Source organism: Phaethon aethereus (genome assembly GCF_964289735.1).
Source record: "Phaethon aethereus genome assembly, chromosome: 15".
NCBI classification, from domain to species: Eukaryota; Metazoa; Chordata; class Aves; order Phaethontiformes; family Phaethontidae; genus Phaethon; species Phaethon aethereus.
Genome location: NC_138591.1, coordinates 16,375,457 through 16,390,847, shown reverse-complemented (window position 1 = coordinate 16,390,847; position 15,391 = coordinate 16,375,457). Strand labels below are relative to the sequence as shown.

General features: G+C 49.7%; 1 protein-coding gene across 2 annotated transcripts in view; it reads right to left on the bottom strand.

The window, feature by feature from the left end:
• Window positions 1-15,391, bottom strand: part of AXIN1 (axin 1) — a gene marked incomplete at its 5' end in the record, with an annotated part of 71,100 nt that overhangs the window by 9,513 nt on the left and 46,196 nt on the right. For both annotated transcript variants that reach the window (XM_082006878.1, XM_082006879.1), the window contains 3 exons: window positions 1,021-1,574; window positions 6,938-7,075; window positions 14,976-15,072. In XM_082006878.1, the coding sequence (XP_081863004.1) occupies window positions 1,021-1,574; window positions 6,938-7,075; window positions 14,976-15,072 (789 nt within the window). The remainder of the gene's footprint in view (window positions 1-1,020; window positions 1,575-6,937; window positions 7,076-14,975; window positions 15,073-15,391) is intronic.

Here is a 15,391-nt window from a genome sequence, read left to right as displayed (position 1 = left end):
ATGCTCGTGCCCCATTGAAACAACGACCCTTTCCCTATAGACGGAGGGCAGATGCAAGAGCCTCACCCTCCCTGGAGAGCAGCGAGCTTCAGCTGCTTCTGCGCTCTGCCTCCCTCCTGCCACCCGGGAACGCCGTCCTGCCCGCTGCAGCCCCGGCCGCATGCCTTCACTGAATATCCCATCCCTGGAGCGCCGCAAAGCATCGCCCCAAACCCACAGCCTCGGGCAGCCAGCCGAGCTTGGGGTGAGCACAGCTCTCCCCTGCGCCTGCTCCGTCGCCATCCCTTATCCCAGGCAGCCCCAAGCTCCGCTCTCACCTTGGCAGTCGTGCGGACTAGCAAAACCCGCAGCGGAGAAGCAGCTTCACCCTCTCCCCTCAGCACAGAGGGGACGGAGGAATTCAAACGGCCAAGGGAAGCCGGACAAAAGCCCGCAAGGCAGCGATATGTCCTTCCTGAGCAGAGGGTCCCCCGCCCCGGAGAATGTCCCCTTAGGACAGGATGCCACGGCAGCACCACGGCGTCCATCATTTTGTCAGGAAGATAAAAGAGCTCTTCTGGTGAATGGCTTAGGCCTTACAATAAGGAGGGTTTTTTGTCCTCTCGTGAACACCTTAGGAGATCGGTTTCTGTTACCCAGACCCTGAGACACAGCCCTGTACTTGGCAACTCCCGATGCACAGGGAAGTAGACCAGCATCTGCAATTTCTAAGCACCTCTGCTGCTTTAAGGGGCAGAAAAACTACTTTATAACCGAGGCCATTAAAAATCCTGGTTAGAGGTTGTCTTTCAGCACTAGTCACAGAGGTGAAAAGGGGTTTACAGGGGTTATCAGGGGGCATATCCATTTCTGAAGGGGAAGAGCAGTTGGGAGGCCCTCAAACCATGTCCCAGCACAGGCTTTCACAAGAAAATGTGCTTCAGCCACCCTGTTTCACCGGCACGCTACAGCCCATTTATGAAAAAGATTCCTAGAGAAGCCATGGCTCTGGGACTCCCGTTGGCTGTTGCCTTGACTCACCTGTAGCCTAAAGAGTCCATGGGGACAGGTGCCATGCCCAAGTTTTCAGTGTAGTTTCGTGACTTTGTTGCATAGTTATGTGAATCTACGTTCCAAGCAAAGCTGTTCTGCACTCGCTGCGTGGCCTCGGCCTCAATCTGCTCTTTTGGTTTCATCACACTGTGGTGATGGATGTGGTGGTAGATGTGTTTATGGTGGTATAAGTTAGCTGCATCCAGTTTCATTCCTGATTTTGTTGCGTGCTTGCCATGCCCTGGAGGAATTGTTCCTAAGGTCCCTGACAGCTTTCCTAAGTGGCCGCTTTCTGGGGACCGTGGCTTAGGAGAGTGGCGGCCAGGTCCTGGAGACTGGCAGCCTGGTGTTTTCATCACGCGCTGTACATGTTCATCGAGGATACTTTCTGGGTTTTCTTCATGGGCATCTCTCATCTGCATCCCGGCGCAGCCCATCTCAGAGTAACGAGGAGCAAAGTGATGAAAGGCTTGGGCAGAAGGCATCTTGTGGCTAATGATCGAGGGACCAGAAGAGATATCTGCATCCTCACCTTCTTCCTCCTGCAAGAAACAAGAGGACAATCAGAGAATGACAGCGGGATCGTGGAAGGGGTCCCTAGTCTCACCTTCCGCTCGCAGCAGGACTGCTGCCAACCCATGAAGGGGTCAGATCTGGCCTTGTCCAGCCAGATCTTGAAAACCTTCAAGATGAAGATCCACCACCTCTCCGGAGACCTATGCCAGTTCTGTGCCTCCTGCAGAACATTTCCTAGTGCTCAACCCAAGCCTGCGCAGTCTTGCTGCCACCAAGCTCAGGTCTCTGTACCCTCTTTTTGAGCCACCATTAGCAAGGGTCTCCACACGTTACCCAAAGAGCCCAAAGCAACCTCTGACAGGCAGCCCACACATCACAACCAGGGTTTACGGATGCAACTTTCTGAGAAGCGTAACAACTCAATGAGATGTATGAGCAGGCAGAACCTTACTAAAAAGCTCCCCGAGTCCCTTGAAGGTGGTTCCGTAACAACCAGCAGTGGAAATGCAGCTTACCGCACCGTACCTGTGACTTCCTACAAGCCTTCGGTAAGACACCGCTTCAAAGCCCGTCAGACAAAGCCCAAAGTTACAGCACAGGTAGCAAAACAGTTCTCGAGTCAGGTGAGACTAGGGGGGGTTCTCATGCGAATGGCTATTTATTTCACACGGCAAAGGCAACAGCGGGCTTGTCACGGGAGGGAGCAACTGAAGGTCAACAGCAGCATGAACGGCTCTGAAAATCAAACACTGGTTTCTCCCGGGCGTGCTAAGGTTGGAGCCAAACACTTCACGCAGGTAACGGACCGGGTTGGAACTAACTGCTTGTTCTGGTAGTTCACAGTGCTCTAGGACACACTGTTAACGACGCTGAAGTCCTTGCCAGGAAGAATAAAACTCCTCCATGCTGACAGCCACAGTTTTGATGCTGACAAACTACTTCACACTCCAACATAAACTCAGATATTTATGAAGTTTCTTTATTGGAAGTCAGGATTCCTCTTTTTTTTAATTACATAAGCAGGATTCCAGTGAGTCCTTTAATCCTGCTCTCTTTTCCTTCTTTGGCACAGCAAAGAAATCACTTGCAGCACAGGGTACCTCTGCCCTGCCAGATAAATGCACTGCTAGAAAACACTGACTCCCATCAGCTTTGCCTGTTGGGTGTCATCATCCATCACTTGCTGACCAGCTTCAGAGTTGCAGCTGACAACCACCCAGCAAGAAAGCAAGTAACAGGCTTCCTCCCTGTGTCACACCTGGGGGTTCAAACCTGAAGCGGGGACAACGACAGGCTTTGAAAGTGCCAAAGGTGTGGGTGCTGCCAGCCTGGGGGTGTGACACGATGCCCACGTCTGGAGGGGATGCACCACTTTCTAACGAATCGCTTTGAAGAACTTCAGAGGCACCTTTAATCTGCAGCCACAAGCTGCAGCCTGCCAGCCGCCATCCCCGGGCACGGCTCAGGGACAAGAAAAGATGAAGCATGTGCTGACTAAATCCTTACCACTGGGGTTAGCAGCTTGTGATAAACCAGTGATGTGTTTGGGAGGCTTTTAAGGCTGGTACCTACTTTCTGGAAAATTTAGGTTTAAACACCAACTAATGGGCAGGGCAAGATCTGGCGTGTCCTTTCTTCTCAGAGCCCAGAGCTCCGGCAGTGCCGTCACACTGAAGCAGGGTGGCATGAGAGTGCAAACCTGAGGTGGTCCAGCCAAACAGGTGCTCGGGATTTGGGAAATCCTGCCTGGAACTCCGTTTTGCCAATAACTGGGACCTGGTACTTTGCTTTGCTCCCAGACTGAGATCGGGGGGGCTAAGGGGAGAGATGCGTCGCTGCGCTCACAGTTTGCCCAGGCTCAACTCGTTGGTGTTGCTGAGCGGGAGATCTGGACCCAAAGCAGGTCCTCGGGCAGGAGCAAGGGCTGCCGGGGTTGGTGGAGTGCAGGCACCTGGGGGGGCTGGCTTCCCACCCCCTCGCACTGCTCTCAGCCTCGCAGGGAGTACGAAAGCCCAACAGTGAGAAAACAGCAGCTAACGAAGGAACTGGGGTGCCTACCCCACGCTGCCTTCTCTCCTTGAGCAGGGCAGAGGCCAAAGGTTTGAGTCAAGGCTGCAGATACTGATTCTGTTCCATCTTTTCTCCGCGCTTAGTCTGCAGTGAAAAGAACAACATACAGCACAAGGCCGGGGCAGCCCAAGCCGGGATTGTAACGCAGGACTTCAGATACGGCAGAGTCACGTCTCGGCACTGCAAGGTGCTCCTTGCCCGAGCTACCCGACTGCAGCCTACGCCTGCAGCGCAGCAGCAGCCTTCCCTCCCACCCAAACCTGCCCGCGCCCAGCTGCACAAGCCTCCTGCCTAACTGCAGCCCCACTGCCTGCCGAGCACCCTCGCCCTGCCCGCGGTGGCACAGGCAGAAGAAAGGGAAGACAAGACAACCACACAACCAAGCAGGCACGGGCCAGAGGCAGTAACTGCGGCATTTGACACCGAGGAAACCCGTGGGTCTGGGGAGCAGCCTCCTCCATGAGCTCAGCTTTCCTGGACACAGGGCTGGCGTGGGCTCCGGAGCCGTGTTTCGGCATCTCGCTGGGCTGAGCTCGGCAAAGCTCGGCAGCCTGCGCGGCTTCTCGGCGGGCAGGGAAGCCCCGGGTGCCATAACCACTAGATGGTGCTTTGTTGACATAATATTGTCAGAAAGCTCATCCATCTGCTCCCACCACAAGCAGCAGCAGTTAGAGAGATGCAGGCTTCAACTTTGCTGACTGTCTGCTGAGCTGTCTTTACACCCCAGCAAGGCTGGGGGTGGCCTTCCCTTTGAATTAGGAGGCTGAGATCTGGACCGATGAGCTATGGGCAAGCGATACCTCCCCCTCTGCCTTCTCCCAATCCCACCCATCAGGCTGCCACTGGTCGGTGGGGCAAAATAGCTCACCTAACCATGAGCACGTTTTCGATGATCACGCAAATGACTTCCCTCTCTAGTTAGGCAATGCTTTATATTCATACAGCGAGAACCTCAGCAGTGGCTTTGCTCCTCCTGGCTTATTCTCAATTCGCTCAGTTCAGACGAAGATCAGAGTAAGTATCAGAAGTATGACGTGATACTGCAGCTTCCACGCATGGACACAAGGCTGAAGTGGCTCAAAAAGTAATAAGGGAACACGCGTGTCCTCTAATCCTCTCCCACATTGCTCAGAATAATTAATGAATTCAGAGTTTGCTTTTTTTTAAAAAAAACAGAAATCTTTCTTACAGTCTTTTCAGTAAGGGGCATTTGGCTTTAAATCAGATGCCTCTTCGTGATGTTACTGTATGATGTGGCTTTGAAAGGGAACCTGCAGGCAGCTCAGTATAGGGGAGAAAAATTCTTTTTTCCTAGCTTCTGCAAAATATTTCCAGCTTCTCTGCTAAGCTGATAACTGCCTAGTGTGACACACTCGTGGTTTTCCCTGTGCTGCTGTTCAGTGAGCCATGCAGACCTGGTAAGAGGTTACCCTGTTGTCCTGGTGCTCAGGTCATAGAAAAAAATCCTGTGATCTATCAGGATTCAAGCTCTCATCTTGCTGATACCAGCAGCTCCTGCACCTTAAGTGCTGACCTAAAAAAGCTACAATTGCTTACCCTGAGTTTTTCTTGAACGGCTAATGCCAGATGCCAGCCAGTCAATGAAATACATTCTGGAGACAGCAAAAAGGTTTAATATATAGCATTAGTGGGAGTCCTGGGCTTAAAAATAGATTAAGTCACACAAAAATGTGTTTAAACAGACTTAAATTTATTCTCTGGCACATAGGTATTTGCTGATTTTATGGTATTGCTATTGGCAGCTTCTTCAAGGAAGCAGAGGGCTGGGATAATGTAGTCTGGTACAGGTGGGGGTGGCCACGGAGCCACAGGAGGAGGAGGAAGAGAAGGAGGAAGAGTGCTCTAGGACTGTGTTAGCAGAAAGTGCTGCTGGTTTCATTGGCCTTGCCTAGAAAGCAATAGGTACCAGAGAGGAAAATGGACCAATTCCAGAAGAACAGGAATCTAATCACAAAATAGCTCCTCACTGGCCTTTTCGGGCTGGATGCTGGATGCAGATGTGCAGGGAGTTTGCTGGACATCACTTGGAGTTGGAGGGAAGCTTACCGAGCCCTCCGCTTCCTCGCTTCTCCACGTTTGAAATACAGATGTCATTTAAAGCAAATAGTACAACCTACAGCTCTTTTTCTGTCTAAAGGTGAACACTTAAACACACTGATGAATATTTTAAAATACTGTAATGGGGCTGAAGGGTCTGCCCTCAAGCCCCAGAGGCTCAGTTTCTCTGAAAGCACAGAGCTAGCCAAGACAGGCACCAACACCTCTGCTGCGAGGGGAGCCGCAGGTTACTAGGCACAGAGCCTTGGCCTCAGGGCCACGGCAGCTATTAACTGCAGAGACTCACAATTTCTTCACACAGGGCTGTAGTTACACTGACATTAGTGACCTTCAGTAACACTGTGGTGTCCTCTGAAAACCCTCCTGTATCCCCAGCACAAAATGAACAGGTAGCTGTGAGATGCAGTATCTCAGAAGAAAAAATACGGTGTGAATACTGCTGAACAGGGTGTCTCACACAGGCAATACTAGACGACCAATACCTCATTCTCTCCCTTTTGGAGCTTGTTGTTAAGCTAAAGGCCTTACACGCTTCCCTTGGTTCATCTACCAAGTTCTCAAGCTCTGAAGGGCCCCAGCGGTACCAGGGCTCGCAGCATGCAGTGCCATGGGCTGGGTTTCCCCAGCCATCCACGTGGAGTCACAGTGTGTTTCTCTGGCCAGGAGAGAGTTTTTGGATGCTACACCTGATCAGTTGCAAATTTCCTAGCGCTGTGCTAGGCACTGATGGGCAGAACCCTTTTGGTTGTGGTAGAAACAGCCTGGTAGCAAACACAAACACCTCCAAGCATAACATCACCTGCCATCTGGTTACCATTTCTGGGGGAAATAGGGATCACACAAGACCCCACAGGGGCAGGCGAACCTCTGTTACACAGTCCCCATCCTTGCTTGGAAGGGAGTGCTCACAAAGTCAGGAGAGCAAGGGTGCCAAAGATGATGGAGAGCACCCACAGCCCCTAACTGGTGGCAGAAGTAGGTGCTGCTGTGCCATAGCTGGTATCTTACAGCAGGAAGGGAGAGCTGAAGCTCACAGAGCCCTGCATGGATGGGGGAACAGCACTGTGGAAGCTCCTGGGGCAAAGGGAGCCTCCAGGAGCCCCTGTGCAAGCGATGACCATGGCTGCTGGCGCAGGGAAGTGGTCACCCCGCTTGCTTCTACAGAAGGTGAAAGCTCCCTGTGGTGTAGAGCACGCAGACAGGCTCCCGGGCTGGTGGAGGGCGTAAGGAGGTTACTAACCGCTCGAACGCGTTTAAGGCGCTCCTCTAATTTCTCCTCTGCTTCACGCTCCTTTTGTACTTCCTCCAAACGATTGATCAGTTCTGCAGCAAACTTCTCTGGTTCGACGTGGATATCCTTTGGCATTCGGTATGTACGCTGGAGGAAAAACACACCGGGGGTTAGCAAAAGATGCAGGAAAAAAATCACACGTTTATTTTGGAGGCATCGATAACTGGAAATGCCAGTTGTTCTGGTGGGGATTGAGGGAGGACGGGCTGGCTGATGCAGAGGTGCAGCCTAGGACCAGGGGGCTGGAAGCTGAGCCACCGTCACCATGAGCTCCCTGGCTGGCACCAGCTCCACACATCGCCCCACGTAAGGGAAAGGTTTTCTGGAGCCACAATTCAACAAGCCCTTTTTGGCACCAAACTCCGCTTTGGGATGGATGTGCTTGCTTTTCTCCCAGTGTACACATGGTCAACAGGAATATACCCTGGTCTCAAAGGGTGGGAAAAGGACATACAGACAAAACTCTCAAAAGTCATGCTTATAGTAGTGATGCTTTCACCTTGACAGAAAGGAGGACTCTTACGCACACTTACTCAGCTTAGCCTAGGTGGATCAGCGTGTGCCGGTCAATCTCTGCAAATCTAGCCCATAGCCACAGAAAGGAGTGGAAATCCTGTCACTTCCAAGACATCTTACTTCCCTCCATCTTCTGTTACAACCCAGCCCGGCCACAAAAGGCCATGATTCCCACAAAGCATCCTCTCTTACCAGAAGATCCTGCAGGATTGCATCTCAGCTCTTCAGAGCCGTGCAACAATCTCCTGCTTGCTTCATCAATACAGCAACCTTACAAGTGCAGAGATCACATTTTTCTACTTGCTCTGGGTGAACAAATGAATATTTATGGAAGTTCAAGGGCATTCTTGGTTCCTTATGCTGAGTTACTTTGTCCCTAAATTCCTGAGCTCTGGGATAAGAAGTTCGTGTAGTGAAGTATGAAGCTATCAGCCGCTGTATTTTTCCCCTCATTTTTATCCCTTCTGCATTATTTTGTTAAAATAGTAGTCAAAACAGAATGACACAACAGAGATAAAAATTCGATTTGGAGGAAAAATATATGGAAAATTCAACAGCATAAAAACCTACATTCAAATATTTCAATACCAACATGAGAGAAATATACATTCTATGGGATCAGCAATAAAATTAAATGTGAAGACATGAGAAAATTCATAGCAAAAGAACAAATACAGTACCAGAGGCAGACATCAAGCTTGAAATCTTTAAAGGAGCATGAGAGACCACCTGAGTTTACTCCAGACCAAAAGATCAATGCGGAAGACTAAAATAATGCTTTGCCTCAAAACCTGACAAAAGTATGCAAATCATATCGGTTTTTCTCTGTCAGCTGCTGAGTGGAAGGCAGGGGAAGAAAAATAGAGGCATCCTACTGATGGCACCGAGAAGCTGAAGACATCTTTTATGACACCCAAGTTGGGCTGCAGAGGTCTCGGTTAAAGCACCGCTTGTTTTGTTCGCCGAGAGCAAGACCCAGCCAGCACATCTCAACTCCAGTGCTCACTTGCGGTCGCCTTCTCCTCCACGCCGTACGGTGCTGGGCGGCAGCGTCCCTGGGGATGCCTGCGGACACGATGCGGCTTCGCAGCCAAAAGGACTGCCTGCTCTAGCACTCGCTTTCCGTGACAAGCGGAGGGACTGACAGCTCCACCTGAAGCTGTCCCAGGCAGGACCGACCCATCCGGGCTGGGAGCAGCCCCAAACCACCACCCCCTTCATCCAGGGATGCAGCCGCTGGAGAGGACACGGTACGTGTGAGGTACCAGGTGGCTCCCACCCTGGGATGACACAGTCTGCTGCCACCAGGACCTCCAGCCCTGCAAATCAATGGCCTGTATTAAAAAGAAACACGGCAGAAAAAGATTTTCATCAACAAAAATGATGTTTAGTCTTGAAATATTGGCACAAGGGCCAAAGTGGCATGCTTCGTCCCACCGTCTGGACCTTGTGCTGTCCAGAAATGGGCCCCAGAAGTGCTCCATCATGGGGGAAGATGTGGCAGAGCTTGCCCTGTTACTCCCTGGGGAGCTTGTAGGATCCAAGTGATGTTTCCCCATTCCACCCGCATAGCCCAGGGGAGCACTTCTGGCTAAGGGAGTCTGCTTTCATCAGAAACCCCAAACCCATGACCACCACCATCCATCTCATGAAGCAGCACCAGTGATTCCAGAAGAGGGAAATCTCTCCCTCGCCCGACAAGTCGCAACCCGCTGGATGATGTGTTCACTCCCTCCTGCCACCTCAGACATGCCAACTCTCCCTGCGGTTGTTTATATGACGGCAGCACCAGGCCCTGATCCGTTAGAAACTTAATGAGCCTAATGAGAGGCAGCTCAGCACACAGCAGTTACACTTTTGGGTCTCCCCATTGAAGCTACCGCAGTGGCTTCCATAGCAAAGCAGAACCTTTATTTTCATAGCCTTTGATGCAATGCAGGATCCCAAACCAAAGTCCCTCCCAAGCCCCCAGAAGCAGCAGGTGCAAAGGTTGAAGTTTGCTAACCTGCATGTTCAAGTCCTGTCAAAGTAAGGCGGTTCTCTCCAGGCCCAGCAATGCCTAAGGACCACAGCTCCATCTCTAATGCTGATCTGAAGACATTCAGGGCCACTGCTGTATCCAGGGAACTGGAGATAGGATGATTTTGGTCTTTTACAACTAATAATTCAGCAAGTTTAACCACAGTCTCTCAAAGTCTGGAGGTGATTTAAGCTCAACTACAGAAATGAAAATAATCGAACCCAAGAATCTTTAGGATGAACTCGTCTTCACGTCTCTCTGATAAACTGCTGCATCTGCCCCGTCCTTGGGCCGCTCCACTCAGCACAACAGCTTGCAGAGGTCCTCAGCAGCCCGTTCAAGGGTGCAAGACGCAGTCCCCTCTGTGAAGCCATCTCTGCAAGGGTCTTTCTGACCATCCAAGTTCAGTGCAGCCAAAATAAACCTCACTTCACGCCACAGATACTGGCTGCACGTGCCCTACATTGTCCTGGCAGGTACCCGTAACGGTGACTCGCCGAAAGCTGGCAAGCACGATGATGCTCTGAACGTTGCCATGGGTCTGACTTTATTCCTAGCTCAAAGGATGAGCTACACAGACTTCCCCAAAACTAACAGTATCGCAAAAGAACGAATGGCAAATTCCTTGTCCTGAAACAATACGCGTAACTGCTGAGGGCTCGCTCTGCCTCCGTGGACAGCAACCATGGACTGCATTGACCTGGTTCAAAAGGCTGAACACAACAAAGTGTTTGAAACTTTTCTCAAATGATGGGTCTGACTTTGGAAGGGAGACATGCTCCATCAAAAACCAGCCAGGCTGAGCCTGTGCCCAAGAAGGATCCTTCAGGGCTTCAGAATTTTGTACCTGCCCCCAGCTTCCTGTGGGCATACAGGGCCGTGCCAAACAAGTCGTAAAGAAGATGTTTATTGTTCTGAAGTTGGAAGGGCTCTGAATGCTTTTGTTCCAAGTAAAGAGTGGAGCACTCTCCGAGAGCTGGCTGGTTTTGGAGGATCCAGCCCTCCAGTCTGGACCAGAATGAGACCTCTGGCCATTCTGGGTCAACAATTCAGCCCTTAATTTTAAAGAATTGTTTTATCTACAGCTGTTTAGCTAATGTTTTATTTAATTATCTATCTACTTTTATTTAATGCCACTAGTTCAGACAGGTCTGTCCAGAATCAAACCATGACGAGTTGGGGAGGTTGCAGAGAACAACGGATGGGAGGCTGAATGCCAGATGGGTTGGCAAGAAAGAAATTGCTTGAACTGGTCTGGGTGGAGCAATCTTTCCTAATGACAGCTGTGAGGAAGGATTTCTTGGGGTATCTATCACCAGAACACTGTCCTCTGTCCTTGACTTGTAAAGTGTCCAAAGCTCTGGTACCTTTGGGAAGAAGCAGCCTGTTAAGAACATGCGAGACACACAAGCTCTCCAGCAGTTCCTTTTAGCACCTGCTATAACATTTTCTCCTCCTTTTCTAAGAGCCAATGGAGAGGGAGTTGCCTGGGTTTTGCTTGAAGATGCAGGTCTTGAGTTTTGATGGATTTCACCCTCCCTGAGAAACTGAGGTTTGAGGATCAAGTTGCACATCAGAACACACCGGCATCCTAAGTATGTGGTTTAACTATGATGTATACATGAAAAGGCTGAAAGTGAATAATCTCACTGCGGCTTGCGGGTTTCCCTTGGGAAGAATAAACCTCAATTGCTCTGAGATGAAATAGCAAGTTTTCCAATGTTATCACTGGGTAGAAGTCTCTAATCAGCCCTAGGGATACACGGGTTGGGCTGAACCGTTTCTGACAGATCTGACTGGGCTGGTGTTGCTAAATCTCCCTCTTCTACAGGAGGTTTGATGCCTCCATGATGCTTGAGTGGCTGATGTTAGATCAAAGGTCAGTCCTGGAGGTGAAATGAAGATGGCAGGCTAGAAAACCAAAGAGAAAAGAACTTCTGAACGTCGACATTTCCCAGATTAATAATGCGTTCCACTGTGAGATATGTTTTTAAAGGATACATGGTGTTTCCATACCAGAAACAATTGTGGCAGAGCTCATGGATAACTGCATTTCAGCATCCACTCTAGCAGCATTCAGGGATTAGCAAGGAGTCCCGCTGCTGCAAGGCGTTTGAGGAAAAAGGCATAAAACAGCTGATGGGAATTCTGAGCAAGTTCCCAACTTGCAGGAGCAGAAAGCTCATTTAGCTGTAGTTACCCAGGCAGCATGGGACCACGGCTCCTCCTGTACACTCCTCACTCTTACAGCATTGCAGAGTGGTTACTCAAAATCTTCTGTTCCACTCAAGAACACTATGGAAGCCACCTCTGCACAGAGGAGATCCTTCTGGGAAAGTTCAGCAATCAGCCTGACCCACTCTGCTGCCACTTTTACTTTTTTTCTTCTCGTGTCAATAGTGTAAAGAGCTGCAGCTTCCTCGGTTGCGGGGCAGGACAGGGGAGCTCCGACCCGATGATCAAACTACAGCAAGAGCATCACAAAATGGCTTCTTTATGCAGTTAAAGAAACAAACAAAAAAGGGAATCCCAAGTCTTAATGCTTGAGGTTGGATTTTTCTGAATTTGTTGGGAAAACGGAGCATCTCCCATCCTCTCCTGGGAACGGATGAATGCCAGGGCTGGGCTAAATACTGTGTGATAGCACAGGTACAGCCTTGCATTCTCCGGGCTTCCACCCTTCCTCTGGGAACCTGCTTTCTCTTTCCTTCCTTGGTGCTCCAAGACTCTCCTCAAATCCGAGAGAGAGGTGGAAAACCACATGAAAAGCAACACTGACCCGCCGCAAAATGGGTTCCTGCGAGAGGCACAAAATGAAGGGCTCGTTGCTTGCTAGACACCTTCACCCACAGCATTCCTGGGCAGAGTGCCATTTCACAAAACACAACTTTCTCCAAACTTACCAGCACTGGTGAGTTTGTAAGTGGGGAACATGCAGAACACAGTCATCCACGCACCAAGATCTCCTGCTGCATAGCAGGGCATCCTACTCAACCAGCACACGCCTTCGTTATTCGGAGGCAGCACGGCTGTGGAAACTAGCGGGCGGTCTCCTATGAACATATAATCACTGCAGTTTATAGCTTCTGGACCTAACTAAAAGTGCTGCTATGAAAAGCAATGTTAAGTTCTTTCAAAATTTTGCATAATAGCCCCATAACTCATTTGTAAGGGAACAGTAAGGTCTCCAAAGGACTTCTGAAACGACTTTTCGGAAGTAGGAGGTTCTCTACTATCATTAGGAAAACATGCCATGCATTCTGCAAGCACTATCAGCACGGACTCTGGCTACACCCATTAGCTGTGAGTCCATAAAGACCTTCACTCAAAGGCTGCAATTTAGTCATTGCTACATGTTTAAAAGCAACGCTAACCGCCAGGTCCAGGCAGCTGGGAGACTGCTCTAGCTACGGGCTGCAAGATAGCCTAACCGCCGGCTTCGGAAAGCAACACTTGAAGAAACATTTGCGTGGCTCCTTGCTAATTGGGGAGGTTTAATTCAATAAGCGTGCAGTTAGAAGTGATTTTAAAAGACTAACTTTATAACATTTCACACTGGTGTTGTCAAAACATATTGTCTAATTACCTTCTCCTTTCTTGGCTGATTGATAAGCGAGGGCAGAGCAGTGCCTCTCTGAAGTCGATGCCAATTCTGTGTCAGTAATTGGCTGGCAGAAGGTGCCAGAGTGTCTGAACTAAACTTTTATTCCCTGGAGAAAGACTAGAACTAACTCGACTTCTCAGTCCTCCGCTCCCATATAAATATGCGTCAAGATGCCTTTTTCCCCGGGACTTAAAATTACAGTGCAGAACCTAATGGGAACAGTGGATGTTTCACAAAAAAATCCTTGTGAAGCGTCTGTGTGTAGTTTAGGAGGAATATGTAATTCTAAAAGACCATGTAGATAAGCAGGATAATATAAAAATTTATAAGCAGCAGGTGGCCAATTTAAACCTTGTTTTTTCCCTCCCTTTTTTAACTAGTTTCCAAAAAGGTCGATAAAATTTAATGCTAAGTAAAACTAATTAGCCTGCAAGGAACTGCTGCTGGCATGACACTTATTCAGTTCAACAAAAGAAATGTTTGGCAGATGGAAGTTCATTAAAGCACAGCTCACTATACATATTTAATGCTCCATACTCCGAGTTTATAACCTGCAGTTCACCAAGGCATTGCCAGCACATACGATCGACAGAAAGCCACTGTTATTTTCATCCAAAAGGTAAAGCCACTGACAAGCTTTGAAGTTGGAGAATATGCGCTTGGTAGTTCCCACTGTTGGGGAACAGCAACAACAACAACAACAAAAAAATAAAGGCCAAGCTTTCAAACTTCAACTCTAACAAAAGCCATGCTTACAGTAAGAACGGCATCAAGTGAAATAAAAAGGCACCCAGCCAGCCTTTTCAACAGCAACCACACTGGGAAAGCAACTGTGTGAAAAGAGAGGTGACTGAGCAAGGATGGCTAGTGCGCGTCCGCAGCCAGGGCTTTTATTGTCAACCCAGTGATCAAAGCACAGGAGACCCTCTTAAATCTAAGGAAAATAATCTAATTTAAAAGACAAAACAAAGAGTGGTGGTTTTGGTTTCTTCTTTTTTTTTTTTTTTAAATCAGATTAAAACAAGGGTGTATTTCTGCTGGTATTGTGCTGCTTTGAGCAGGCAGGATGAGAACAGCTGCGTCAAGTTTGAAGGCACTTCTGGAAAAAGCAGATGGAGGCTTCTCCCCCCGTCTGATTTGTGCTGGAGTCCAGCTGTCCAAAGGGGAAAGAAGCACCTTTATTCCCTGCTGGATATTAAATGTCACCTGTAACTTCTCACAGAAAGAAAATAATAATAAGCAGAGCTGCAGATGGTGCTGCAGAGCCCTAGCAGGTATGCTCATCTTCCAAAAGCTGTTTGCTTACCTGGAACAACCAGGGAGACAGTATCACACGAATGAAATACTTAACACCTGCACCTTCTTTGCTCTCCTGCCTTGTACCCCCAGGTGGGCTTTGCCGAGTCCTCAAGAAGAGATTACAGCTCCCTTTGGCTGCCCAGGGCAGAAACATCGCTCAGGACAGTTGCATTTCGCCCCATCTGACCTTGGCTGAGAGCTACATCAGCCTTCATGTCCAGTGGCCTCCTACACCTTCCACAAACACCTCCAGCTCACCCAAGGGCACGTAACCTGCTTGCGGGTAAATACCAGCCAGTGCTTTCACTCTCGTCCAGGAGAAACAATCGGCTACTGACTGAACAGTTAAGAAAAATTACGTGTTTTGGGCAGCCCTGGATGCTGAGTTTGGCAGAAGGCTACCAAGCCCTTTCTTAGCATGGTGTATTTCCATCGGAAAACATCCCCAAATGAATACAGCGCTAAGGGGAGCAAGCAGAGCAACTACACGCTAGAAATCTCACGTATTTTGCATATTTACCTCTGGGGAAGGAGACAGCGCTACTTACAGGAATGTGAGGTAGTGGCACACGTCCATTTGCTTTGGCACTTTCTTGCATCTCTCTGCGATGCTGCTTTCGGAGTCTGTATGGTGGGATCCCATCTCTGCTGGAACAAAACAACAACATGCCCTGCTTTAGCGGCTTTCTCCGACACATCACACTCATTTAAGCCTCGCCGCCACAGAACGGCAGGTAGGAAACCTCTTTAAGATTGGAGAAAGGCTTTGCACGCCTGGGACGAGCGTAGCAGAACAAGCGGAATCTGCGCGGGGAACGACGCTCGCCCAGGTCCCAGCACCAGCAACACTGGCATCGGCTGCCGGGGGGACTCACATGGCGTCTGCCGGGTGCAGAGCGCGGCAGGGCGCCTGCGACCGCTGCCCTAGGCGGAGGGCAGGGAGAAGGACTTGGATGGCATCCTG